Here is a 26058-nt window from a genome sequence, read left to right on the forward strand (position 1 = left end):
TGAACAGGAGGCATTGGCTCTCTTGACTGTTCTGGTTCTCTGGGGCCTGGAAAGTGTCTGACATAGAGTAGATAGCTACTCAATAAATATTTGTTGAATGAATGAATGGAAAATGAGAGTGTCATAGGGGGAAATGATGGAAAAGTATTGCCTAGAGAGAATATTATTGCTCAAGTGAAGGACAAATTGAAACGGCAAGAAAATGAGGAGAAGAAATGCAAAAGGGAAGATAGAAAAACAAGATAAAGAAGGAAAGGGGAGCACAGAGAAGAGGAGGAGATGAGAAAAGGAAGCAAAAAGAGGAAGATAAAGGGCAGAAAAGAATAGGAGGAGGGAGAGGTGCATGGAAACTGAGAAGTGACCGTGTCTGTGTGCCCCAGGTCTACGTGACGCTTGCCCTTTAGGTTGCTTTCTGTGCCTTTGAATTAAAGACTCTTGTTTCACATATTGGTTGAGAATCGTCTTCTCAGATCTGCACTGAGCAAGTTTTAGCTTCCCTTTGGATGACAGGCCTAGAAAGATACAGGAAGGCTAGACCCCCAGCTTCCTGATACCCAGTTTTTTGTAAATAAGTAAGAAAGGTGCTAAGAGTTCTGAATGTCTAAAACCAATCTCAGCGTTCTCCTGGTTTGGTAACATACCAATTTAAAGTAGCTCTAGAAAGCAAATAAATGTGTCAAAGTGAATTTTTCCCACTTTCCAAGCAATGTATATATGACTAATGATTATGACGTTGCGCAGTTACTAGTTACTATTGTTTCTGGTCACTTGCCACCAGGTGGAACTATAAATGTGAGATGAGGCAGAACCTGAAACAATTTCCTAAAATAAGCAAAATTTATGGAAGCTGTGTACAACAATAAATGGAGCATGTGATGACTAAAATGAGGTTAATGGTGGTTTCCATATTCAAATATCATAATTTTTGTTGTTAGTTTTGCCCTTAACTAACATTTTTCCATGAGAAATATTAAGGAATGGTACACTAACAACAGAGAAGTAATTTTGTATAACTGATCACAGCTGGTTCTCTCATAGCCAGTCACAAATCATAAAATCCAATATAAACTCCTAACTCAATTTCATTCAGTAGTTTGCATTTTTCTTGATCATTTAAAAAAATCAGTATTGTCAAATAACATAAAATTAACAGCTCTGATTTTTGGCTTCTCTCCCTTTTCTGTTTTTCTATGATAAAATAATCCAAAAATGATCAAAAGAAGTATAGCTAATCCACAGATCCTGTCCATGTAATTAAGCTTATTACTAAAGTGTATTTGTGCCAAATATTATTTGACTAAAGTGAACATGTTCTATATGAAATTTGTAGAGTCCAAAGGACTTCTAAACTATAGGAAAATTATTTCTACAGTCTCATAAGGACTTTTTTCTCATTACTCTAGTCATGATCTATTTCTTCACAGAGAAGCACATTGCTGTCTCTTTTACTTTGACATTCTTTCCCTAGAATTCTTTGGCCCCAAATGTGGCTCACTGAGTAGATACAGTCAACAACAGCCAACTGGCCAATGACCCATCTTCAAAGAACTTGATCACTGACACACAGGAGAAAACAGTTACAAATGCAAATGAAGAAGAGATTTCTCCATAATCTATTGCTCTCTTTGCATAATAAACAGAGTTCAGATCTGTTTACCGAGTTCACAGTCTTCCAAGAGCCCATTCAGATGCCCAAATGGAGCCGATAAAAGCTTTTTGTCCAATACACACAGATTCTGTGCATATTTCTCTCTCGCCTCTCCCTCCTTCAAGTTTCACCTAACATTTTTCTCCTTCTCTTCAATATTTGATCTTTAGAGGAGTGATGTTTCCATTTCAAAAGCTTCTATTTGATCAGAATGAAAGCTATACACAGAGGGAAGGTCAGTGTGTCTTAGTTTGAAAGCTTGACTTTTTACCTTCACGTTTTTACTTATTAGGCATGCCCAACTGTCTGTCTCTTAAACCTTAAAACATCATCACAAAACTGCAAATCAAACCATAAATGGGTTTCCCTTAAACATCAATCGTGAGTCACTTACTTGACTGTTACTCTGTTGGATGTATCTTGTAGGTCACTAGGGTCAAAAAGTTGAGATTCTTTAAGGCCGAGCTCTTTACAACCTCTCAAGAATAGGATGATATTGTCCTGGAAGGAAGAAAAGAAATCCAGGTCTGTATTATTTTACATTGTCTTTATGAACCACCAGCCCCTTCTCTTTAATAGTCCAAATCACTGAGGGATATCAGTCAGTAAAGCAGCAAGAGTCAGGTCTAAACCATGGTTTGTTGAATTAAAAAAAGACATACTTTGTTAGGATATGCTGGAGGAAAAAGACGCTTCAAACTTCTAAACCAACAGCCACACCAAATTCATTTTTTCCTTTACCGTAACACATTGTTGTAAAATTGCAAGTAAAATGTCATTGAAAGCAAACCTTAGCATCTTTGAAGGGAATGATCCTCCCAACCCAGATATTCCCTATTGTAAACTTTTGTCCATGTCTTACTACCTAGAATCTGGTTCAAAATTTATATAAAAAACTGGTTTTACTACCTGAGTGTTCATCTTCAATAATTTTTTAATTGATCATCTAAAATACATTCATTATCAGTGGGTTTTCACTGATAATACCTTTTTGTGGATAAGGAACTGAATTAAATGGGAAAAATCTAGACTTAATTGGAAAGGGGAAAAAGAATGTGGAAAACTTTTGAAAATAATGCAAAAGAGCCTTCTCACAGTGCAAACTTCCTGTAGGAGGCACAAATGTACTTTGAGCTGGCAGAGGGGCAGGCACAATGGACAGTTAGGGAGGGTTCTGGTCTTCATCTGTTGGAAGTCATGAAAAATAAACAAATGGCTCTGGAAGGGACTGCGACTGTGGGCCATCCCATCAGAACTCCTGGGTGTTAGCAGCAGGTTCTGTAACAAAGTGTAGGCTGGAAGGCCCCAAAGCTCTGCAAAGGGGGGATTTGTAGTGGGCTCCAGAACTTGGGATATCTGGGAAGATAGGATAATAGGCTTGGCTGCAGTAAGGAAGACACTAAACAGGGCCATTGAGAGTTACTTTGCAGGCCAGCCTCATACCTGATATGAAAAAATAGTTATTTTGCATATCAATAACAGCAGACTGATCTTCCAGCCTGAATGGAACCAGAAAGTAAGTATGTAAAACTTTGATGGTGATGTAACTAGGAGGCAGCTCCCCCTGGTTACGGCACCTGTGTGATAGCTTGGAGATGGTTTGCTCCATGCCACGGGGCCACGTCTGCCCAGATTACCTACGGCAGCCAAAAAAGGCCGAAAATATGGGCTGGCAGGTATAGCCAACAGTGGGAGGAGTTGGAAATGGGGTTACAGAGGAGGTTCCAAACTGGGATTTAAACAAAGGGTGGGCTGACATGTGGGACGGAGATTACAATAAGAAGGACAATAAGAGACCATGGGAAGGAAAGGGTTGAAAGGAATCTCATTGGTGGGCCATGAGAAGTTACCACATAGTTTTGCATTCAGAACTGGAGATCCTGGCAACACAGCTGATGGTGCTGGGGACTGTGGGAGACCTACCCAGCTGAGCACAGATTACTGGGGGGGGGACTGGGAGTCTAGCTGAGCTATGGACCTCTATTTCTTTTTCCTGAAATACGGTACCTTTGACTGGACTGGTTGGGCAAAGGGGGGAAGGCAGGACTGTGTGTGTGTGTGTGTGTGTGTGTGTTTTAAAGGGACTTTGGGATTTTAACAGTGACATCTGCTGTTACTCTGAACCTGTATAACTTTTGAATAAATAGTTCCTTTCCTTTTTACCAAACTCTGGCATTGAGAGCCACAGTTCATATCGGCAGCAGGCAAAGATGTACCTAGAACAGAAAGACCCTGGGGGAGTGGGGACTTGTTTTGCTAACAGTTCATCAGTCACAGGTCTCTGTCCTCTTCTTAAAAGACTTCTGACGAGCTAGCTGATCCTATCAATTAGTGAAAGTTACAGGAGAGGAATGATAAAAAATTGGCTCCAGAAGCAGTATCAGTGTGAATCCACCTGAATACTCTAAGAAAGATGCTACAAAAATCTGCAATGACGATGGTGGTTACCGAATCATGTATTCACCTGAGTGCAACTCAACAAAGGGAAGAGCAAACGGAGTTCTTCCCAAGTATCCAGTGTGTAGGCAGGATTCTAAGATGACCCCCAAGAATTCCACCCCCTGGTGCATACACCCTGTATAATCCCTCCCCTTGAGTGCCAGTAGAACCATGAATGTGAGGGGATATCCCTCTGTGGTCATGTTACTAACCAGCTGGCTTTGAGTCAATCAAAAGAAAGATGATCAAATTGGGTCTGACCTAACCAGGGGAACTTTTAAACAAGGCAAACTCAGAGTTCCTGGGGGCCATGAGTTCTAAAGATGTACGGAGGTTGTTGCATTCTGTCAAGAACCTCACAAGCCTGGAAGAGGTTTGGACAAAGCTCAAATGGGACCTCAGTTCCTGCCAATACCATGATTTCATCCCAGTGAGATCCTGAGCAAAGAACCACGTTTTTACTTCTGACTGCAGAAAAAAAGATAATAAATAGGTATTGATTTCAACGGGTGTGACATTTATAGTAATTTTCTATTCACCAATTTAAAAAAAACAGGCTCAAAACAACACAAACAATAGCAATAAACTGTTAACATTTAACATTTATTTAGCCTTTTTTATATGCTAAGCATGCTTCCAAGAGCTCTACAACTACTAACTCATTAACCCCTGCACAACCTAGTGAGGTAGGTACTAATTTCATCCTCATTTATAGACGAGCAGTCTGAGGCACAGAACAATTAAGCACCTTGTCCAAGGTCACACAGCCAGAAAAGGATGAGGATGCAAAACACGTGGCATAGATGAGGAGCTTGAGCATCAAATCTGAGGTCAGCACCAAAGGAAGATGATGCTATGGAGTTAGGGGCTGCTCGCAGAGGGCCTTGAAGGCCATGGAAGGGAGGCTGTGCAAGTCACAGAGGGGCTGCGATCTGAAAACCAATGCTCAGATCTGCAGCAGAAGAAGAAGGCTGAGGGCAGACCTATGGGGTGGTAGACAGGGTGGAGGAAGGATTTAAGAGGAACGAGATAGCAGACAGGGACACCAATGATACTACAATCTCACTGTCCACCCCATAGCCCTTCTCAGAGTGTGTTCTCTCCTGTGTCCCTAGACTTTTTCAACAGGTGAGATATGCCATCATTCACAAAACCTGTGCTCTTGTAGACCAACAATAAGCCAGTCATAGTCAGAAGTCATCTACACCCTGGCCATCTCTCCTTCAATTACTTCACACATTTTAAAATTGTCAAATTTCTCCTTGGAGTTTTTTATGTTCCCTCCCATCTCCAGAGGTTTATAGATGTTTAGGTAAGTTTTTCCAGGGCATGCAACTATATTTCTGGTTGGCCTGGTGATCTCTGAGGGCTTCCTGCCTAGCAGAAAACAAAGGCTGTGTCCTGGTACTCTCTAGGAATCATTTGGGACCACAATGAGAGGACCAGGCCTGTAACTGCCATCTTGTCCCGCAAGAAGCACATGACTGGGCACCTCGGATTCTCAGGAAGGACAAGGAGGCCTGCTTTTTTATGCACACCCAGATTCCCAGAAGCCCAGATGCGTGTCTGAGCTCTATGCTGTGTTCAGCACACAGACTGCAAACACAAAAGCGCTGTGTTACCAGCCGGGCTGAACAATTTGGGCTGGGAGATTTAAATAACTGCAGGTCTCCTTCCAGCTCCTTGCTGCAACCTAATGATGCTGGAGGGGAGCCAGACCCCAGTCAGGAGAAAAGCCAGAAGGAAGAACCCTCCAGCCAAGAGCTAACAGGGGCAGCCACCAGTGTGGGCAGGAAGGACTGTACCTTTAATTACATAAAGTGCAACTTGCAAATTCCCATCTGCCTTGCTCTTCATACTGAGTTTTTTCCACACTTATAATTCCAAGCAAAACTCACATAGTAGTGTTTTAGCCTCAAAAGCCAGGCAGTACAACAGCATCCCAATTCCAAGGGAGAAGTGGAAGACACTGATTTATGACAAGGAGCACTACAGTCAGCTCTTATTAATGTAGTATACAAACCTGTCGTGATTTTGTGGGGCTTCCAAAGAAGTTCTTTAAGACTCTTCAAAAAAGTAAAAGCCATGAAAAAGCAAAACTGGAGATTAGAGAGACGTGATGACCAAATGTGATCTATGTTTGGTTGGATTAGATCCTTGATGCAAAAAAGAAAAGTAAATAAGGCTATAAAAGTCGAAATTAAATAGCCCATATTTAAATGTAACATGTACGTACCTAAATGTAAATATATTTAAATGTAAGATGTAGCATGAACTTTTCCAGTTACTGTAACATGTTGGATAACATTATCGAATGAATGTTAATTTTCTTATACATGACGATGATGAGATTGTGGTTACATGAAAGAGTGCCTTTATTGTTAAGGAGACACGTTAGTTATTAGGGATGAGTTATCACAATGTCTATAATTTCAAATGGTTCAGGGGCAAAAATGTGATTTTGAGCAAAAGGGAGAGAGAAACAGAGACGGAGAGAGGGAATGGATGTGCTGGCCTGTCATGAAGAAAGAGACCCAGGAAATACAGCAGAATATCGACAACTGGTGAAGCTAGATCGGGGACTGGCAAACTTCTTCTGTAAAGAGCCAGAGGGTAAATACAGTTTTGTGGGCCAGTGGTGGCCTCTGTTTTGCAGCCGGACAGCACAGGATAGATGGGAGTGTCCACACCGCCATGGCCTCATTTACAAAGCAGCCACCGGGCTGGACTGGCCCAGGGCCGTAGGCCACAGGCCCTGTCACAGGGAAATGATCACGCCTTCACTGGTCATTCTTCTGACTTTTCTGTACATTTGAAATTTTTCAAAAAAAAAAGGTTTTGAAAAGAAGAGTTTGTAAATTTGTGGAAATATATTCAACCACATAGGGTGATGACTTCATTGGCAAAACCAATTTCATAAAATTCAAGGAAAAAGCTCCCTCACCTCAGAGACTACTATTGCCAAGTCCCTGAGGTAAATGTTGAAGGACTCCTGAGGGAAAGTCGCCATTTCTGAATAACTGGAAAGTGCTCTCACATGAGGCTCTGTTCAACCCAGATCCGTAACATAAAGTTCCTAACAGAGTCCATTCTGGGCTGGGCTAATGGGAATTTATGGATTTATACCACCATTCATGTAACCCCCACCGTGCACTCATTCTTCCTGCTCTTGGCCCTGGGATTTCCCATTTCATTAATGTGTGGGCTTGCTCTGCGTAGGGAAACATTCCCCAGGGGCCCAGGGTTGAGCCCTGAGCCCCCTGCCCTCAGGGGACCTCTTCTCTGAATAAATCCTTGTACTCGGCTCCCCTCCCTTCTCATGCCAAAGACAAGATGAAGGAAGGCCCAGGATGGTCTCTGCTCCCAGAATGCAGTAGTGCCCCTAGTGTGTGGTAGGAGCTCACTGAATATGTAAAATAAAGTGTGTACTAAGTTCTAGGTGCTCATAAGAATGAAAAAAAATTCCTTACCCTCATGGAGTTGACGTCCTAGCAGATAAACTACTGAGCTCATAAAAAAGTATCTTATCTTCAAGATTAATTTTCAAGATCCGTCAAATAGCTGGAATTGTTCAAGATACACATAAACAGAGGCCTGACTTCAAATTAGACAATGGAAATGAGAGACCCGCAGATATATCAAGGAACAGGGCACAATAGCTTTGGAGTCAGAAGGACTCTAGTTCAAACCCCAGCCTCATGCATGTATGGGTAATGTGACCTTGGGCACAGTTCCTCACCTTTCTGATTCTCAAAATTTCTATTCTGAAGGGTGGGGAATGCCATCCGCCTGACAGGGACATCAGAGGTACAGAAAATGTGTATTAAGAACACAGTCCTAGCCCTGGCTGGCATAGCTCAGTGGATTGAGCACGGACCTGCGAACCAGAGTATCATGGTTCGATTCCCAGTCAGGGCACATGCCTGGGTTGCAGGCCAGTTACCAGCAGGGGACTCACAAGAGGCAACCACACATTGATGTTTCTCTCCCACTCTTTCTCCTTCCCTTCCCCTTTCTCTAAAAATAAATAAATAAAATATTTTAAAAAAAGAACACAGTCCAGTGCCTGGTATCTTCTAGGACACGTATTATATGGAAGTTATTATTATGGCATTATTGTCAACTCAGGTCAACAAAGGACCATGGAAGGTGAGATGAAGAATAGTTTAGCTGCTCAGGAAAAACAGACAGTGCGTATTTATAGCCCTTGCCAGTTACATGGCAGATGGCACACAAAAAAAGTAGTTGCTGTTATTGTTGGTTGTCGTTTAGTCACTGTCATTGACCACCTGCCCACTTGGGCCCTCCACACAAGCAGCCTCAAACTCAGACACAGGCTATGTACCAAAAGTCCATTCGTACGGAGGCTACTTGTAAGTCATCATTTGTAATTATCCCAGAGAAATAACCTTTACAGAGTGGTTCCCAGTTTAGATCGGAAAAGCCTACTTAAGCCAAAGTGTCCCTGATGAGGGCTAACAATTACATTATGGAACCTAACCGCTAAGCAGACTGACATTTCACTGGGGACTTGTATTCAGAAATGCCAACCACACGTCTCTCTCAGTTGGAGCTTGACCCAACACGGCACCATGGAAGGAAGGGGCAAGAATGAGAGGGGAGAAGGGTGGGCCGCAACTCATTCCAGTGCAGCCCCCCCAAGACACATCGCTGCCTCAACCAGGCCTTTCTCCCTCTTGTCTTCAGAAGGCAAGCAAGGACCTGCTGGCCACCTTTCCCTTTCTCTAGCTGTCATTTCCAACCGGAGAGGCGTTTCTCTCTTTCCTTGATCCACTACAGAGTAGCACACAACTTTCTGGCTCTGGGGAAGGCACTGGCCCTCAGTGGTTCTCCAGGGAAACTGGACAGGTAGTGGGACGCCCCCTTCCTGGCACAACCTCCTTGGCTTTACTTCCTTTATAACCAGTAGGGAAAGGTCAACCTGACAGTGGATGTGGAGTTCACAGAAAGTGCAGGTAATGCTCGTCTGAGTGTCAAATGAACCCAGATGCCTGTACTGCCAGGTATTTAAAGTACAACACATAAAACATCCATATAGTTTGTATACATTAAAACACTAGATGGAAATATCCAAATGAAAACTTGGATTAATTATGTCTGGTGAGTTTATTAGTTTAATACATTTTTCCATAATAAATATTTGCTTTAAATCTTAGTAAGGAGTAGGATGCCTCAGAAAGATTTGCAAGAATATCAGAAAAGACCCAGATCTTTTTAGAAAATGAGTAACTAACTCCAATGTTCCTCTTCTGTTGGAAATATAAGGCTTCTTTTGAAACATAGTTTTTGTCAGGTTTCCTACATTTAAAGCAAATAAACTTCCTTTAACAGAAATGCAATTTTGAAATTCAGAACTGAAGGAATATATTGCCAAAATATCTCCAGGAACTTCCCCCACAATTAGTAGAATTTGGGGATTTCTGGTACCTGCCTCTGTGTTCACGGTTGCTCTCGCAGCCTGTACGGATGGGTTCCAGCCAAGCTTGGCCGAGGCCCAGCAACCGTCTGCACTGCCAGACCTGCGATGCATTTGTACTTGCCGGGAGCCCTTAATGAGGATACCAGGCCTTTCACTGAGAGGCAAGAGGCAAGCGTGGCTGGTTCTGCCTGGAAGAATTCAGGGGAAGTTTAACTCAGAGGGTGGCAGCTGGGTGGCTGCTTGAAGGAGAGGGAGAACTTTTATGGATGGGAAATGAGCAGAAGCACAGCAGCTGCAGAGGGAATGAAAGCCTGGGGAGGTGAAGCAAATCCTGAGAGGCTGGCTGGAGGAGGGTAGTGAGAGCCCTGACAAAGATGCAGACTATTCTCTAGGCATCGGGGAAACCAGATCAGTGGATGAGGAGGAACGGAGTCCCAGGACCTAACTCTCATTTCAGGAGAATATGTCCGGTGTTAGCAAGTCAGATCCAAAAGGCAGAGAGGGTCTGTCCAAGAGATTATTACAAGGCCTCAGGGAGAGATGTGGAAGCCTGCATTTACCCAGAAGCAGTAAGAGCAGAGGAGAGGGAGAGGATGTGTGCATCCCTCCCCTGGGAGTCAAACTGCAATTGGCTTGGCAGTTGACTGGATTGGGGAGTAGAAGATGAGAACGAAGGGCTTTGGGGTGATGCTGAGGTTTTTAGCCATCGAGACCCATCTGGACGAAAGAGAGTTTTTGAGAAATGGAAATAAGCTTGAAACATTGCATATTCAGAGCCATCGCTTATTGGGAGCTCTGAGCTAGAGCTCAGAAGTGAGGCCCTAACATAATATGAAGGTTTGGAATCCACCAGGACATGCACACAGCACATGTAGGGGAGAGGACGGTATTGCCAGGAGCGCTCAGACAGAACAACAGAGGCTGAAACAGGGCCATACAGAATACTGACAACTAAGGACAGTTAGAGGATAGGGAGCGCCTTGTCCCTGAGGAAAAGTGAACGAGTACGGGAGAACCAGGCAAGGTTGCCAGGGATGCCAAGTGAGAGCACTATGCAGGCAGTACCATGTGTCCAATGCCAAACAACACAGCACCGCATCTAGGACCCCAGCTGTTCTGCTGAACAACCTTGGACCAGTTGCCTACCGGGTCTCTGCCTCAGTTCTCTCTTCTAAAAGGCCCCACAGAATGTGCTGCTCATCGCCTCCCTGAGCCCATCTCCACCACGCCCTCTCTGCCTGCAGCCATGCGCAACTTCTAGTGGGTCCTCAACCAGCTTGGGTCGGTTCCTGCCAGGGCCTCTGCACAGCTCACTCTCTCCCTCTGTCTCTCTCTCCCCCACCTAGATATTATCTAGAACCATCTCTGGTATAATAAGCAAACACTCAATAAATATGCATAGAATAAATTAATGATATTAAAAATGGGGATACCCCTAATGTCATAGGGCTGTTGTGCAGAGTTAAGTATGAAAATATATGTAAAGTGTTTAGAATAGAACAGTGGTACAATAAGTGTTCTCCATTGTTATACTTAAGTTGTCAATGAATAGACTTTCTGATTGAAAAAATATTACTGACTTTGGGGAGAGTTTTGGTGGAATGACAGGGTAAAAACCAGATGGCAGGAAACTAAGAAGTCAGTGCAGGTAGAATAAAAATGATGGAGAAAACACAGAGACACACTGGGGATGTTCAGCAGAGAAGAGATTTTGAGATGGGGAATGGCGAGTCAAAGGGAGGTTGGCTGATGGCTTCTTTCAGGAAAGTTGCAGTTTGTCAGTGTTAGAGAAGCATGCCACCCTGCTTGTCTGAGGGCTCCCTGGCCCCTTCCTCACCCTCATAAGCAATCCCCACCCCATTTGAGGTTTGAGCCACCAGTTCCTTACCACAATAGTCTTCTACCTCACTCTATTTCTGCCAAAATCACAGAGGACTCTGGCATCAGTCACCAACCACTTAATGTAGTCAACATTCTATGTGACTTTAAATCCCCCCTGTGGGCAACCTGTTCAACAACCCGGGTTGTTGCCAACCTTACAGTTCTTTGACTCCCTCAATTCCAGTGGTGGTTTTTACTTATGCACCCCTTCTCAGGAACATCATCGTCACCCAGGCCTGCCCTGTGTAACTTTGAATTCCAACATCCGATGATTTGGGCTTAGCCCCACTCCTTCCCGGGTTGTCATTACTTCTCCCCCAGGACACCTGCTCTTTCATTCCAGACTTTGCCCTTTTCCCTCAGACCATTCTCCTCTCCCCTTGTTGCTTCATTCCTTTCACGATCCAGTCCAAGCTGTGGGACTATACAACTACTCACTGCCTGCATATTCAGCATCCCCGCTTCTCTGTCTTTCTATTAGGGAGCAAGGACTAGGAAAAGGAAATAGCACAGGTGGGAGAGTCAGCCTTGGAAATGAGCCTGGGGCTAACCCAACCAATCAGGTATGCCCACTCCTTGTATTTCGACATGGAGAAAAACATTCCTGGCGCCCCACTGTTCCATCCCAAGGCTGGCTTGGGAGAAGAAATGGAGCATGCTCGGCTCAGCCATTATGGGTTTCCTCTCCATGGAAGACAGCCTGTCTGTAGGACACATGTGTCCTGTCTCTGCCATGTGGTCAGAAGCCTCTGTGGGAGAGGCCTGTGGTTGACCAGCTGTGAGAGGGATGGGTGGATAAATTTATTTAATTCAAGAGTGAGGATTAGCAAACCCACTTGGCTACGGCTCTAAACCCAAGCTGTCCTATTTGTTTCATGAGAAGTAAAGCTGATATTTTGATCTCCATCTGACTCCCGTGTTTATGTCTCAGCTGGGAGGGAAAGACAGGAGCATTATCTACTGAACACCCTAAACCCCTAATGCTCTGCTCCTGGCACTACTGGAAATAATGGTGCTGCTCTGAGGGCTACAAATGTATGAGCTGCCACCTGGGTGGGGCCCTCAGATCCACTTGGGATCCTTCTGGGCATCTGGTCAGCCCTCTCCTGTCTTCACCTAGGTTTTCACAAGCCTCCTCTGCTCTCTTCAGCCTCTCTGCCATGCCTTTACCTTCTTCTCCATCAACAGACAGATGTCATTAGTCCCCAAGAGCTAAGTCTGTTCACTTTGCCCATCCCAAGTTCTGTATCTAATAACATTTTTTAAAAAATTTGAAGTTGGATATTTGAAGGCCTTTGAAAACAATCTGTTAACATTTTTTCAGCAATGGGAGCAAAATGTGACACTGTGTTAGAATGGAGATCAAACAGCCAGCAGCTATGCTCTATTAATTTTGGTTTCACTTTTTCAAAATTTTCCCCAAGATATTTATTGCATACTTATTGTATGAAAGGCAATGTGCTAAGTGCTTTGGACAGGAAGGGGTCAGGGTAAGAGGGGAACTCTTATTTGCAAGTGAGAGAAGCCCAGATGGAAATAGGCCTATATTGGATTACAGAGCTCAGTACTTCCCAGCCACAGGGAGGGTGGGGATGCAGCTGACCCTCTGAAACAACTGGGACCAGGGCCTTTGCATTTGGAACCTGCAGTTGCTTCATCTCTTGTCTGCTCGCTCTGCACTTGGCTTATTGCTTTCACTGCACACAGGTTTCCTACACATGGATCCCCCACTTCCCGCAGAGGTTGTCTCCTCTGACAGGGCTAATTCTCTTTTTTATTTGCAGTGTTAAAAATCCCAGGAGAGGGAAAGACACTTACTGGCCTGCCTGGGGTCAGGTTCCTTCCCACAGTGACTAATGGGACCGGGTAAAAAAGATCAGGAATCATTTCAATCAGTGGTGAGGAAGAGGGGCATGGAACAGTTTCCAAAAGAATCATAACACAATTCCCTAGGAATGGGAGCCCAGGTCAGACAAAACCAGCAACGCTTGCTGCCTTCACGAGAGTGGACCAGGTGTGGATTTGCCCCTCAAAGTTCATCTAGAGCTGAGCACAGAATTACTAGCACCATTGTTAGCATTCTCAACACAGCTGGACAAATTTAGTTTCCTCTAAAGATGGTCTTCTGAAAGAGTCTGTGCACTCCGCTGTGATGCTACCTCAATTGCTTGAATTTAACAGGCTTGATGCCAAAAAGACCAATCACAGAAAGAAGCAGCAAAAATGACTTAACTAACCGTGCTGGGAGAGCTTTTTCAAGCATGATCCCACACTAGTACAGCGGCTGGAAGCTCTTCCTCCCTCAGGACACGCAGGGGAATAGTGTGTCCAACCTAAAGGCTCCAGCATCTTCATTTTATCTCTTTCTGGATTTTAGACTCGTGAACATCCACATAGCAGCTGCCTCTCCTCTCACAGACTTGACGTTCAAGCCCACTTGAGAGTCACAATGTGTTATTGATTCAGAAGAACTGGGATTCAAGCCTATCAGAAAAACTGTAGAGATTCCAAAGGCTCTATCCCTCCAAATAGAGCACAGAATTATTCTCCCATTACTTAGATTAACCCTAAAACTCAACATAAGCATTATTATGTTATATTGCCAAATGGTTTTTCAGCATAATTTGCTAATTGCATTTTGGAAATTGAATGACACAGAGCTTTCAGTTATGTTAGAATAAAACTGCTTAAATCATCTATCATACCTCATTATACAATACGCATTTGACATGTAGAGCATGACACTTTGGCATTTCTCACAGCTGTGACAGTCAAACTGGTCTGGACTGCTGTGGGTCTGATATTAGTCCATAATGAGATAAATGCAGAATTGAAAATGAGTATTGAGAAACTTTTATAGTAATTTGGCATTTTTAAATTATATTTTGTTGATTATGCTATTATAGTTGTCCCAATTTTTTCTTTACCCCCCTCTATCTGGCACCTCCCACACCCTCAGGCAATCTTTGTGTCATTGTTCATGTCCATGGGTCATGGCTACTCTATTTCCTATACTATTCTTTATATCCCTGTGGCTATTCTGTAAATACCAATTTTTACTTCTTAATCCCCTCACCTCTTCACCCATTCTCCCCTTCCCACTCCCATCTGGCAACCATCAAAACATTCTCTGTATCCATGATTCTGTTTCTGTTCTTCTCGTTTACTTTGTTTTTTTAGAGTCAATTGTTGATAGATTGGTATTTTTTGCCATTTTATTGTTCATAGTTTTTATCTTTTTCTTAAATAGGTCACTTTAACATTTTATATAATAATGGTTTGGTGATGATGAACTCCTTTAGTTTTTACTTGTTTGGGAAGCTCTTTTTACCTGCCTTTTAATTCTAAATATCTTTGCTGGGTAGAGCAATCTTAGCGATAGGTCTTTGCTTTACATGACTTGAATACTTCTTGCCAATCCCTTCTTGCCTGCAAAGTTTCTTTTAAGAAATCAGCTGACAGTCTTATGGGAATTCCCCTGTATGTAACTAACTGCTTTTCTCTTTCTGTTTTTAAGATTCATTCTTTATCTTTAACATTTAGCATTTTAATTATGATTTGTCTTGGAGTAGGTGTCTTTGCATTCATCTTGTTTGAAACTCTGTGCTTCCTGGACTTGCATGTCTATTTCCTTCACCAAATTAGGGAAGTCTTCATTCATTATTTTTTCAAATATATTTCCAATTTCTTGCTCTTTCTCTTCTCCTGGCACCTCTATGAGGCGAGTGTTTGAATGCTTGAAGTTGTCCCTGAGGCTACTTACACTATCCTCACTTTTTTGGATTTGTTTTCCTTCTTGCTTTTTGCTTCCTTATATTCCAAATCATTGATTTGACTCTCAGCTTCATCCACTCTACTGTTGTTTCCCTGTAAATCGTTTTTTATTTCAATTTGTGTATCTTTTGTTTCTGACTGGATCATTTTCATGCTGTTGAGGTCCTGACCAAATTCCTTGAACATCCTTATAACTAGTGTTTTGAATTCTGCATCTGATATATCACTTATCTTCATTTTTGTTTAGTTCTTTTTCTAGAGTTTTGACCTATTCTTTCATATGGGCCATGTTTCTTTGTTTCCTCATTTCAGCAGCCTCTCTGTGTTTGTTTCTATGTATTAGGTAGAGCTGCTATGACTCCCTGTCTTGGTAGCATAGCCTAATGTAGTAGTTGTCATGTAGGGTCCAGAGGCACAGCCTTCTCTGTCACCCAAGCAGGGTACTCAAGGTACACCTTGTGTGCAGGCTAAGTATACTCTCCTCTTGTAGTTGAGCCTTGGTTGCTGTTGGTAGGTTAATGGGAGGAATTTATGCAGGCCAGTCAGCTGCAAGGACTGGCTGTGACCACTGACCACCAACCTCCACCCTCCATGGAGGATCAGCTGTGTAGGGGTAGGGCGGTGGTATTCCAATGTGGTCTGTAGCTCTGCACTGGGTGTGCTGGCTTTGGGGTTTCCTGGTGGTACAGGCTAAAATCAGTCAGGACCTGCATTTTGCCTGGGGCCACTCTGCTTACACTATAAAGTAATGTGAGGTGGCTGCTACTTGTCCTGGGCTTTGAGATTCACAGGAGAAGCCAAGGTGTGAAGCTAGGCTGGCTGCTGCTAGTGCTGGGTCTTGGGCCACTTAGCAAAAGGTATGGAAGCTGGGGGATCACTGAGGCCAGCCGTCGTTTCCTTGAGAGGACTTAGGAAGTTGGGAAGCATGAGCCAGGACCAGCCATTCAGTTGGAAAAGCATCTTGGGTGGGCCTGTAAGTTCAGTTGGACAGAGTCTCTGGGGATCTCCAGGCGGGACAGTGTTAGACAGGCTGATGGGAGTTTCAGACATGGCACCAGCCCTCAGGTTTCACAACCCTGTGGGGGGAGGGTTCAGAAAAGGGACAATGGACTCTTCCCACCTTTCTGTCCAAGAGAAAGCTGTCCCCCAGCTTCTGCCCCAACACCAGACAGCCCAGTCTCTCCCTGTATGCCAGCACTGCCCTTCTACCTACAGCGCTCGTACTAGGGCTCAGAGAGAGTGAATCTGAGCAAGTCCTTGCGTGGATTCTCCAAGAAGAACTGCTTGGGACTCCAGAAGCCTCTTCTACTGACTCAGTCCCCACTCATTTTTTTATGCCCCCCACTCGTTTTTGCTGCCAGAAGCACTGGAACCCTGGGTTGGGTGGCCTGGTATCCATGCCTTATGAGGGATCCTCATGCCTGAGATATCCCTCTCAAATTTTTATCTACCACACGTGGATATAAGACCAGCTGAGTCTCCACCCCTTCTACAGTCTGTATGGATGTGGATTCTTTAATTCTGTAGTTGTCAGACTTCCATTCAAGTTAACTTCTGACAGTTCTGAGTGATAGTTGTTCTATATTTTAGTTGTAATTTTGATGTGGTTACATGAGGAGGCAAGCCGTGTCTACCAATGCTGCCACCTTGATAAGAAGTTCTCCAGTTTGCCATTCTAACCACACCCACATGTGTGATCATGGACGCATCTCATTGAACAGGGTCTGCACCATTTCGGATGCTGTCCAAACTGCATGTTGTCTGAACTAATGGCGATAGGATCACATACCAGTCCCACCTGCATTAGAAATTGAATAAACAACAACAAAATGCAAACCCAAACCACAATGAGATACTATTTTACACCCAGTAGAATGGCAATTTAAATTGGGATAGTAAAAACATTCTGAAAATGGTTAGTAGTTACAATTGCAAAAACATTGTTGATGTACTTAATACCCCTGAATTGTACATCTAAAAATCATTAAAACAGAAAAATTTATGTTATATATATTTTACCACAATGATAAAATATATTTATTAGAAAAGTTTAAAGTATACATGCTAGAAGAGTTCTAGATCAAATGAAATTTGGAAAATACTGCATAAAACACCCCCCTACTTGGAGTTCAGAATGCTTAGCCTAACAGTTCTGAGAAATTCCTTACTAAATTTTTTTTTTAATTTTAATTCAGCACTTCCTAAACTTATTGGACTTCAGAACTTTTTTCATCATATACCTTCTAATATCTTACAAAACATAAGTTTAAGAAAGGCTGAGCCAGATGAACTACTAAAGCATGGTTTATAACGTCATATCATGCACTAATACGAGTGAAATAGTTGTAATACGTAGGTTGTGGCCCATAACCTAATACCGCCAACCTTTGGTGCGACATGCCAATCAGTTCCTGTGCTGGCAATGCCAAACCCAAGGCAAGCCAGGCTAATTGGAGTCAAACAGCTAGGGTCTGGTTCATCTCTGTATCCTTCCAGCTTCACAATAAGAATATATTTCACACTTGGCTTTACAGGGCTGCAAGTTAAGACAACGATTTACTCATTAGGCGTAACTCCAGGAACAAAGCACTTCATAGTCTAGGTCAGACATGTGGATGACATTAGAAAAAGAAACAAGCTTCTAGAGGGCAAATGAGTGTGCAGAGCAGGAGCCGTATGGACAGATCTAAATACCACTACTCCTGTCATATTGAGAGGTCACAGCCTCTCCACTGAGAAGGGGGAAAAGCCAGAAAGAAAGGAAATACCACAAAGTCGGAAACCATAAGCAACCTTTGCCCTCATCAACATATACCATGGCCTGAAATAATTATAGTATTTAAAATTTTAGGCTGAAGTTTATTGAAAATGTTCTGCTGATATTAAAACATACATGAAAAGGAAGAAGTGGTATGCAGAAGAGGAATTCAAAGCAAAAAAAAAAAAAAAAGAGAGAGAGAAAGATTGCAGCCACTCTTCTTGTTCTTTCAAGTTTATCAGGTTCTTAACCCAAGTTGGGACTGACTTTACTTGTCCGATTTTTTTCTATGTAACTCAGAAAAGGTGTGGAGAAAAGATTGTCTTCAAATAACTCCAGAAATCTCTACTTTGTAATCATGCATAAGTGGAAACCACATCTCATCTTCAAGAAAGTTTTTTTGAAAATATATTCAAAACAATAAAATTTCTATGGATATTAGCTTCCTCTTTCCAAGTTAGTGTTTGGCCTCATTTACACAATAAGTCTAATGGGTAAGTTACCACTCACAAATAGCACCTAGCACATTCTTGGCATCTGAAAGGCATTAACACATTGCATATGCTATTCATGTTTACAAAACACGATATCTGAGGGAAAAAAATCCCCAGAGAAGGGGGTGAGCATAGGAATGTACAAGGCCACCAGTGTGGCTGCAAAGGTCCCTCTCATGTGCACTTGGAGTTTTGAAGGTACATCCACGGGGGCGGAACCAATGGACAAAAAATACTGAGACCCTGTAAGGTATTTAGGGCTTCGCAATTTTTACCACATTAATTCTAGCAACCTAGCTCTAAGGATGCTTATCCTAACAGATATGGACAAAAATGATGTTTAAACCAAATTCAATCAAATTATTGTTTCATGGGTAGAGTTTTAGTTTGGGAGGAGGACAAAGTTCTGGAGACAGATGGTGATGTTGGTTGCACAATATCTGAAGAGAATTTAACTTGGTGAAAATTATAAATATCATCATCATCAGTATTTACTTTGTGCCAGACTATTCTCAGTAGTTATGTGTATTTATATATGTAATCCTCACAACAACCCTATTAGGGTCCCTACTTTCCAGATGAGAAAATCAAGTACAGAGGGGCAATGTAGCTCCCTCAGGGGCACACAGCTGATAAGTGGTCGAACTTGAAATCAAGTCCAGGCAGTTTCATCCCCAAGTCCTTGTTCTTTACTACCTCATGGCTTTGCCTCCTTGTGCATAAATTCATGTACAAGGCATATAAAAACATAAACCTCATTAGCTGCAACATTATGCACAGACCAAAACCCCCCATAGGTTATAAATAATGTTTACATGAGTTAATAAATGTCAGTCCACACCTGGTCTCTGAGGATATTCTAAAGATAGCTTAATATCACCTTCCATTAAGTCTTCTGTGCACCATTGGCCACACTCCCTCGTGCTGACTCCCTCATAACTGAACCACGGGGCAGTTACGTCCACACTCCCCTCTGCACTACAGTTAGACTCTGCAACTGAACTTCCCCATCACACCTGAGTTCTCCTGCAGGAATCGGCACTCCTGCGTGCACCCCCTCTTTTAGGATTAGCTAGTACACAACATGTCTTCAGTAAGTTTTTCTTAACTCACTGGAATAGTTCAAATCCTATTGTTATTGCCTGTTCTTTGAAGGTTTGCACTTGAACCATCTGGTCCAGGAGTCCTTTTCAGGGATGACCCTTCAATTACCTTTTTAGCATATTTAATTACCTTTTTGGTTTATTTTATAGTAAATGGTGCCTTCAGGGTTTCCAGTGCTTCTGGGGTTGATTTGGATAATTTATAGTTTTGCTAAGAAATTATTTTCTATTGGTTGTCAAGCCTCTTACCACAGGTTTATTTACACAAGTCTCAAAATGATTTTAATTTATTTTGTAGTTTTTGTTTTGCCAGTTCTTTTTCTTTGTTTTATATTCTTTTGTGATCTTAATCTTTTAATTATTTGGACTTGTGGAGGAATTGTTTATTTTATTGGTCATTCCAAAGAATAAGCTTTTGGATTTATTTATCCATTTTTATATCCCTGTAATTTTAGCTTTTATTTGTATTAATCAACCTTTTGCTATTTTTCAGGTTGATTTTGTTCCTCTTTATTTTTTAAACTGAATAATAAGTTGCCCTATTTCTTCTTTATTCCCTAGCAAAGCATAAAACATTTCTTCTAATTACAACTTTTACTGTGCTTAGAAATTTTGGTAACAAAATGTTCTTTTTTATATCTCTTTCCCAATAACTTTACTTTTCTCTTTGGTTTCATTTTTCATTACAGGATTATTGGTGAGTATGTTTCATAATTTGCAAGTGGATGAGGTTTTTTATTTTTTTATTTTATTTTAATTTTATTTAGTTATTTTTCAAGTAAGAAGACAACTAACTCAATTAAAAAATGGGAAAAGGACTTGAACAGACACTTCTCTGAGGAGGACATACAGAAGATCCAGAGACACATGAAGAGATGCTCAATATCGCTAGCTATCAGAGAGATGCAAATTAAAACCACAATGAGATACCACTTTACACCAGTCAGGATGGCTATAATAGACAAAGCAACAAACAACAAATGTTGGAGAGGTTGTGGGGGAACGGGGACCCTAGTTCACTGTTGGTGGGATTGCAGACTGGTACAACCATTATGGAAAACAGTATGGAATTTTCTCAGGATGAGGTTTTTTAAACTGCTTTCTTGCTTTTTCTTTCTGTTCTCATCACATCATAATTAGAGTGTGCCCTGCTAAATCTCCTCCCTCTCTCTGAGCTTTTGAAGGCTTTGTTTGTGGTCAAGTACATGATTTGGGGGGAGGGGAGTGGCATTAAATGTTCCAGGAGCATTTACCTGTCTGTTTTTACCCACTGACTGTGGTCTTTAAGAATTTACATGAAAGGCATTCACTGGACAATTACTTTACAGGACGCCGGAATGATATGATGAGGGCAAACATGAGACTTGGAACTGAAAACTCTTCTCTCGTCCCTTCACAGGCCTGGGTCTCAGTTACCTGATCTATAAAATGCAAATCACGCTTACCTGCCTCCCAACGTTACTAGTGAGAAGAGTACTGGGGCTCGGAGTGCTCTCCCTTTCTACACAGTGCCTCTCCGAAGTCCCAGGTAGCTGCTAAAATACTGTACGGCCCTCAAGAAGCAGCTCTCCACAGGCCTGGTAGGCAACAGAAACGCCTTGGAATGGTGACTGAGGTCTTGTAGGACACCTTGGACCACACGTAGAGAAACAGACACACGGCTGCATGTACGTTACACACACGCTTTTATGTCGCACACACCTGAGAGGATCCTAGAGAGCAGCAGTGCCCCAGACCGATGCCCTCTGAAGCGGTCAAGTGTTTTAATTCCCTTAACCACTGGTGTGAGTGTGCGGTGCAGGGAGGAGGAGGGGGTCTTAAAGCAATGTTGCTATTATACTGAGCACCAGAGAGAATATTTTTGAAACTAAAGACGGATTGAGAGGGACATCAAAAGAGTTTGATTTGTTTGATGTGTGGACCTATACACACGATGTGAATAACTGCTGGATTAAGGATGACCGTCTGCGCACCAGATGGCCTGTGCGACTCTGCTGAGACATCGGACTGGGAGCCACTGCACAAGCAGATTAAGGTAAAGCCATCCTAGCACAAGCGATCCCCGGCCCATGTTTAAGGCTATGGCATTCTACTGTTAATGCAAATAATTCAGCAAATTGCAACTAGCTTTTAAGACCTCTCCTGCCTGTGCCCATACCACTGTGTAAGAACCAGAAATGGTGACATGATTATGTCTGATCAATGTCTGTGACTGGGCAAGACCCTTTCAGGGCAGCAACAGGGGGTGAGCAGCCCTGACACAACAGCCAGCCTGGAGGCTTGCATAACCATCTGAGTTTTGAGATTTCTAAAAGAAGCTTTTAAATCTATCTTGACATGCAGAAAATTAAAAAAAAAAAAAGCACAACCCTATCCTCCCAGAACATTCTTCCAAGGCTTTTTTCCCATTAAAAAGAATTATTTATTTTTCTTCCGTTAAACTTTTATTCACAAGATATACAAGTGGCCGATACATACGTTGGGGGGAAATTTTAACCTACAAAATTCTTTAAAAACTCAAATTAAAACAACAACATACAAACAGTTCTACCATCAGATGGGCCAAGATGAAAACAAATAGTAAGATCCAATGTTGAGAAGGCGTGAAGAAGTTGGCAGTCTCATATTCGGCTAATGAGAGTGTGAATCGGTTCTATAACACCTTTCGGAGGGTGTTCTGGAGATTGGAGACAAAGGCCTTAGGATTTTGCATTTTTCAGATTTAGGAATTCACCTTCATGAGTATGTTCTGAGCACATAAACATGGATCACGACAAAGATTTCTCTAAAAGAATGTCTATTGCAATATTGTTTAACATGAAAAACTGGAAACAACATTAATGTTCAACAAGAGGGGATTGCTTAAAGAGAATTGTGGTATGGAATTACAACCTGTTATATGTACTCCTGCTGGTATATATGTATATTAGGCATTAAACTGATTTCAAGAATCTATGCAGTTTAATCCTAACATCCAAATGATGAACATATTTTTTTAAATGACTACAAAAAAATTACTTACAACTGAACTACTTAGAATAAACACTGTTAGCATTAGGCTGTATAGTTTTTAAGTGATTTTTCTACATAGATATATAACTTCCCCCCCTTTCTAAAATTCTTTTGAGTGTTTCAGGTAAGTGGTTTACTCATGTGGTTAAGAAATACACAAATGCTTATTCCGTGAAGTTTCTGCCCTATACCTGCCCTCCACTCACCTAGATTCCCAAGGCAACTAACGGTTCCAGTGTCTTGTATATTTTCCCAGAAGTACTGTATGTGAATACAAGTCTATGTACATATATTCTGCATCCTCTCCCTCCTTTTTTAAACACAATGTAGGCACAGCTTGCTTTTTAAAAATTATTATTAATCAATAGAATGTCACCATTCCTTTTTTTGTGTGATTTTGTGTTATTCCATGCAATGAGTAGGCCAAGATTAGGGTAAAAACACAATTTATTTTCCCAATCAAGACACTATGAAAGGGAAAGCAATGCTATTACCAAGTACTGTGGAATGCCAGGCATAAACCCAGACCGTCTCAGACAAGCCTGTACTTCACGGTTGTTCTAGCCATAAATGACTAAACCTTATCGATCAGTCCCTCTTTGATGGAACTTTGGTTATTTTTAATCATATTTCTAGAGCAAAAAAAATGCCCCAATAAAAACCTTTATGTATGTGCCATTTCACAGAAGGGGGTGTGTGTCTGTGGGATGCAATCCTCAAAGTGAAATTGCTCGGCCAGAGGATGTCTGCATTGTTTTTATTTGATAGATGTTTCCAGACTGTCACTCAAAAAGGTTGCGCTTTCATTTTTTTCTGAAATAAGCCATTATTGGTTTTATAATAAGATAAAACAATGTTACTTTTAAAATTCAAAAAAATGTGAAAAATGTAGATTTAGGAAGTTTAAAGCATCCTTAATCATAAACACATACAGGAACAGAAGACTGGAAATAATTAAAGTCAAGGGTATTTAGACTATAGAAAAGTTTCAAAAACAAACACAAACCCCACAAGAACGGCTGTGAACAGACAGATTATGCAGTCAGAGGGCGAACTCAAAAGCTCTCTGGAAATGTAACGCTTATTAATGTCGCTGTGCATCCCTCGCCTTCCTTTGATGTTGGATCTTACACATTCTTCATTTCGTCCAGCAAGGCAAGACAGTTTTCATTTGAAGTCAGTAAGTGACAACAAATGGCTGACAGAAGAAACCTGCCTTTTCTCTTCTGGGAGAAGGCAGGGTTCCAAAAAGGCGGTTTTACTCTGCAAGGGCCGCTCGTGCAGTTCCAATGGTATCCATCGCAGCTGCCGGACCCGAACCAGCGTGTGAGGGAAATCGCCGTGAGGGCCAGCAGGCTGCGAGTGTCCTCCCCACAATGCAAGCAGCTCATATCCTGTACCTCCGAGACGGACTTGTTCTTGCTTTGTGGATATGAGCTTTGGGAGAAAAGCCACAAATTCTTTCACCTACAAAATGAAACCCACACTTGCCAAAATATGTTTTAATAATCTTATATATTCAGGCCTTAACCTTAAACATCTTCCTACTGGTCACAAGACATTCCTAGTAGGAGCTTTATATTTATCATATAAATTCATATGCCAAGAACTTGTAAGACCAAGTACAGAAGTATTCTCAAATGTACAAGGGAGGACTTCTATGAGTTTTTTTGTAAGAATTTCATATCCGCATGGTAAAACAGCATTTGAAAATTATTTCCAAGAGACTACACACTAACATGAATACAACTCCCACGTTTTGAGTGTGTAATGAGTATGTGAAACTATAGCATAAGGCTCACACATAATAAATACTTCCTGAATGATTGAATTTGGGGTGAGACAGACAGACACCTATTAAAACCACACCTGATGACGTAATGCAGAGCTAACAGGCAAAAGTGCATTTTCTCAGTTGCAATGCCTTTAAAAATCAGTGTCTCCAAACCTAAAATAGTAACAGCAGCTGCTAGCCCTGACATAATTACATTAGTTTCTACTGATGGACATTTGGGCTGTTTCTAATCTTGCTACTTCAAAATATGCTACAATAAATAGTGTGCAACCTCACACAAGTGGGAATATAACTGTAAGATAAAAAAAAACTTAGAAGTAAAATTGTGCTAAGTATTTCAAAGACATTCTCACAACAGCCCCTACAAGGTGGGTTCAGGCAAGGAAATTAAATCTAAGGCTCAGAGCAACGACATGAGTTCCTCACGGCCATCCAGCCAGCAAGTGCTAGAGCTGGGGTCCAAACCTAATCCCAAACGCCCTGCCCATTCCACTCTTTACACAGTCTCCTAGATGTCTTCCCATAAAGCCCAAAACAAACTCAAGCCACAGTGGACGTCTTGATAGCTTAAGTCAGCAAATTAAAACCAGAGTAGGATGGTTAAGCAGACAGCTTTGGGGCCTGTACTAGTTTCCCGGGGATGGGGCTGGATCCTATAATATAAAGATACACCCACATAGAAACTAGTGAAATCCAGAAGGATCCTCCCACATACCCTAAACACATTTCACTGTTTAAAAACCATAACTCGCCCTGGCTGGTAAGGCTCAGGTGCTTGGAGCATCAACCCATAAACTGAGAGGTCACAAGTTCGATTCCTGATCAGGGTACATGCCTGAGTTGTGGGTTCAGTGCCCAGTTGGGGCGTGTATGAGGGTCAAATGATCGATGTTTCTCTCCCTCTCTTTCCCATCCTTCCCTTCTCTCTAAAATCAATAAGCATGTCCTCGGGTGAGAATTTTTTTAAAAAAATTATAACTCAATGAGCCCTGCCAGATGCCACCTGATACTGTACTTAAGATCTATACTAAAGGAATAAAGATAGTTCTATGAAATTCTTGGACATTCCTACCTCCTGGGTATGCTTTATAAAAAGAAGTGTGTTTGGATAATTTGGCACAAATTCTCTCACAGATGGTATATGAGAGATTTATCATCTTACTTATATCATACATGGTAGCTTATAACAAAGGTCCTTATAACAAAGGTCTTATAACTCAAGAATTTTTAAATAGTTCTTTAAAAATAGCTAATGACCTAATAACTACTAGCTTTTACAATCAAGTATCCTGCCTCAGGCCCTCATAATAGTTTATAGATGAAAAGGGTTTATTACTTGACAATATGTCTCAAAAACTTTAAAAATGTGGGTTTTCTTTGATCTAGCAATTTTACTGTGGAAATTGGTTCTTTAAAAATGGTCAGAAAAAAAGATTTATGGACACTACTGTACATCACATTTATTTTTAACAGCTTAAAAATGGCAATAACCCATAAGCCTACAAAAGGAGTATACTTAAATAACTCACTGTATGTCCACGTGGGAAAAATATTATACAGCCATCAAGATGGTGTTTTCACCAACAGAGAGACATTCTCATGGTCAAAGACAAGGGGAAATGAAAGGAAACTGATGTGCAGTATGGTCCTGACCTTGTTATTGGTGTGCATGCACACATATGAGGAAAAACCCAAGACTGTGCCCCAGAATACT

General features: G+C 41.8%; 1 protein-coding gene across 1 annotated transcript in view; it reads right to left on the reverse strand.

Moving 5' to 3' along the window:
- The window catches only part of LIMCH1 (LIM and calponin homology domains 1), a 322455-nt gene that overhangs the window by 97242 nt on the left and 199155 nt on the right, over positions 1-26058 (reverse strand). Inside the window, exon 4 of the mRNA XM_053672339.1 lies at positions 2043-2149. Within this exon, the coding sequence (XP_053528314.1) occupies positions 2043-2149 (107 nt within the window). The remainder of the gene's footprint in view (positions 1-2042; positions 2150-26058) is intronic.

Source organism: Artibeus jamaicensis, unplaced genomic scaffold (assembly GCF_021234435.1).
Source record: "Artibeus jamaicensis isolate MK-2021 breed Jamaican fruit bat unplaced genomic scaffold, CSHL_Jam_final contig_76, whole genome shotgun sequence".
NCBI lineage: Eukaryota > Metazoa > Chordata > Mammalia > Chiroptera > Phyllostomidae > Artibeus > Artibeus jamaicensis.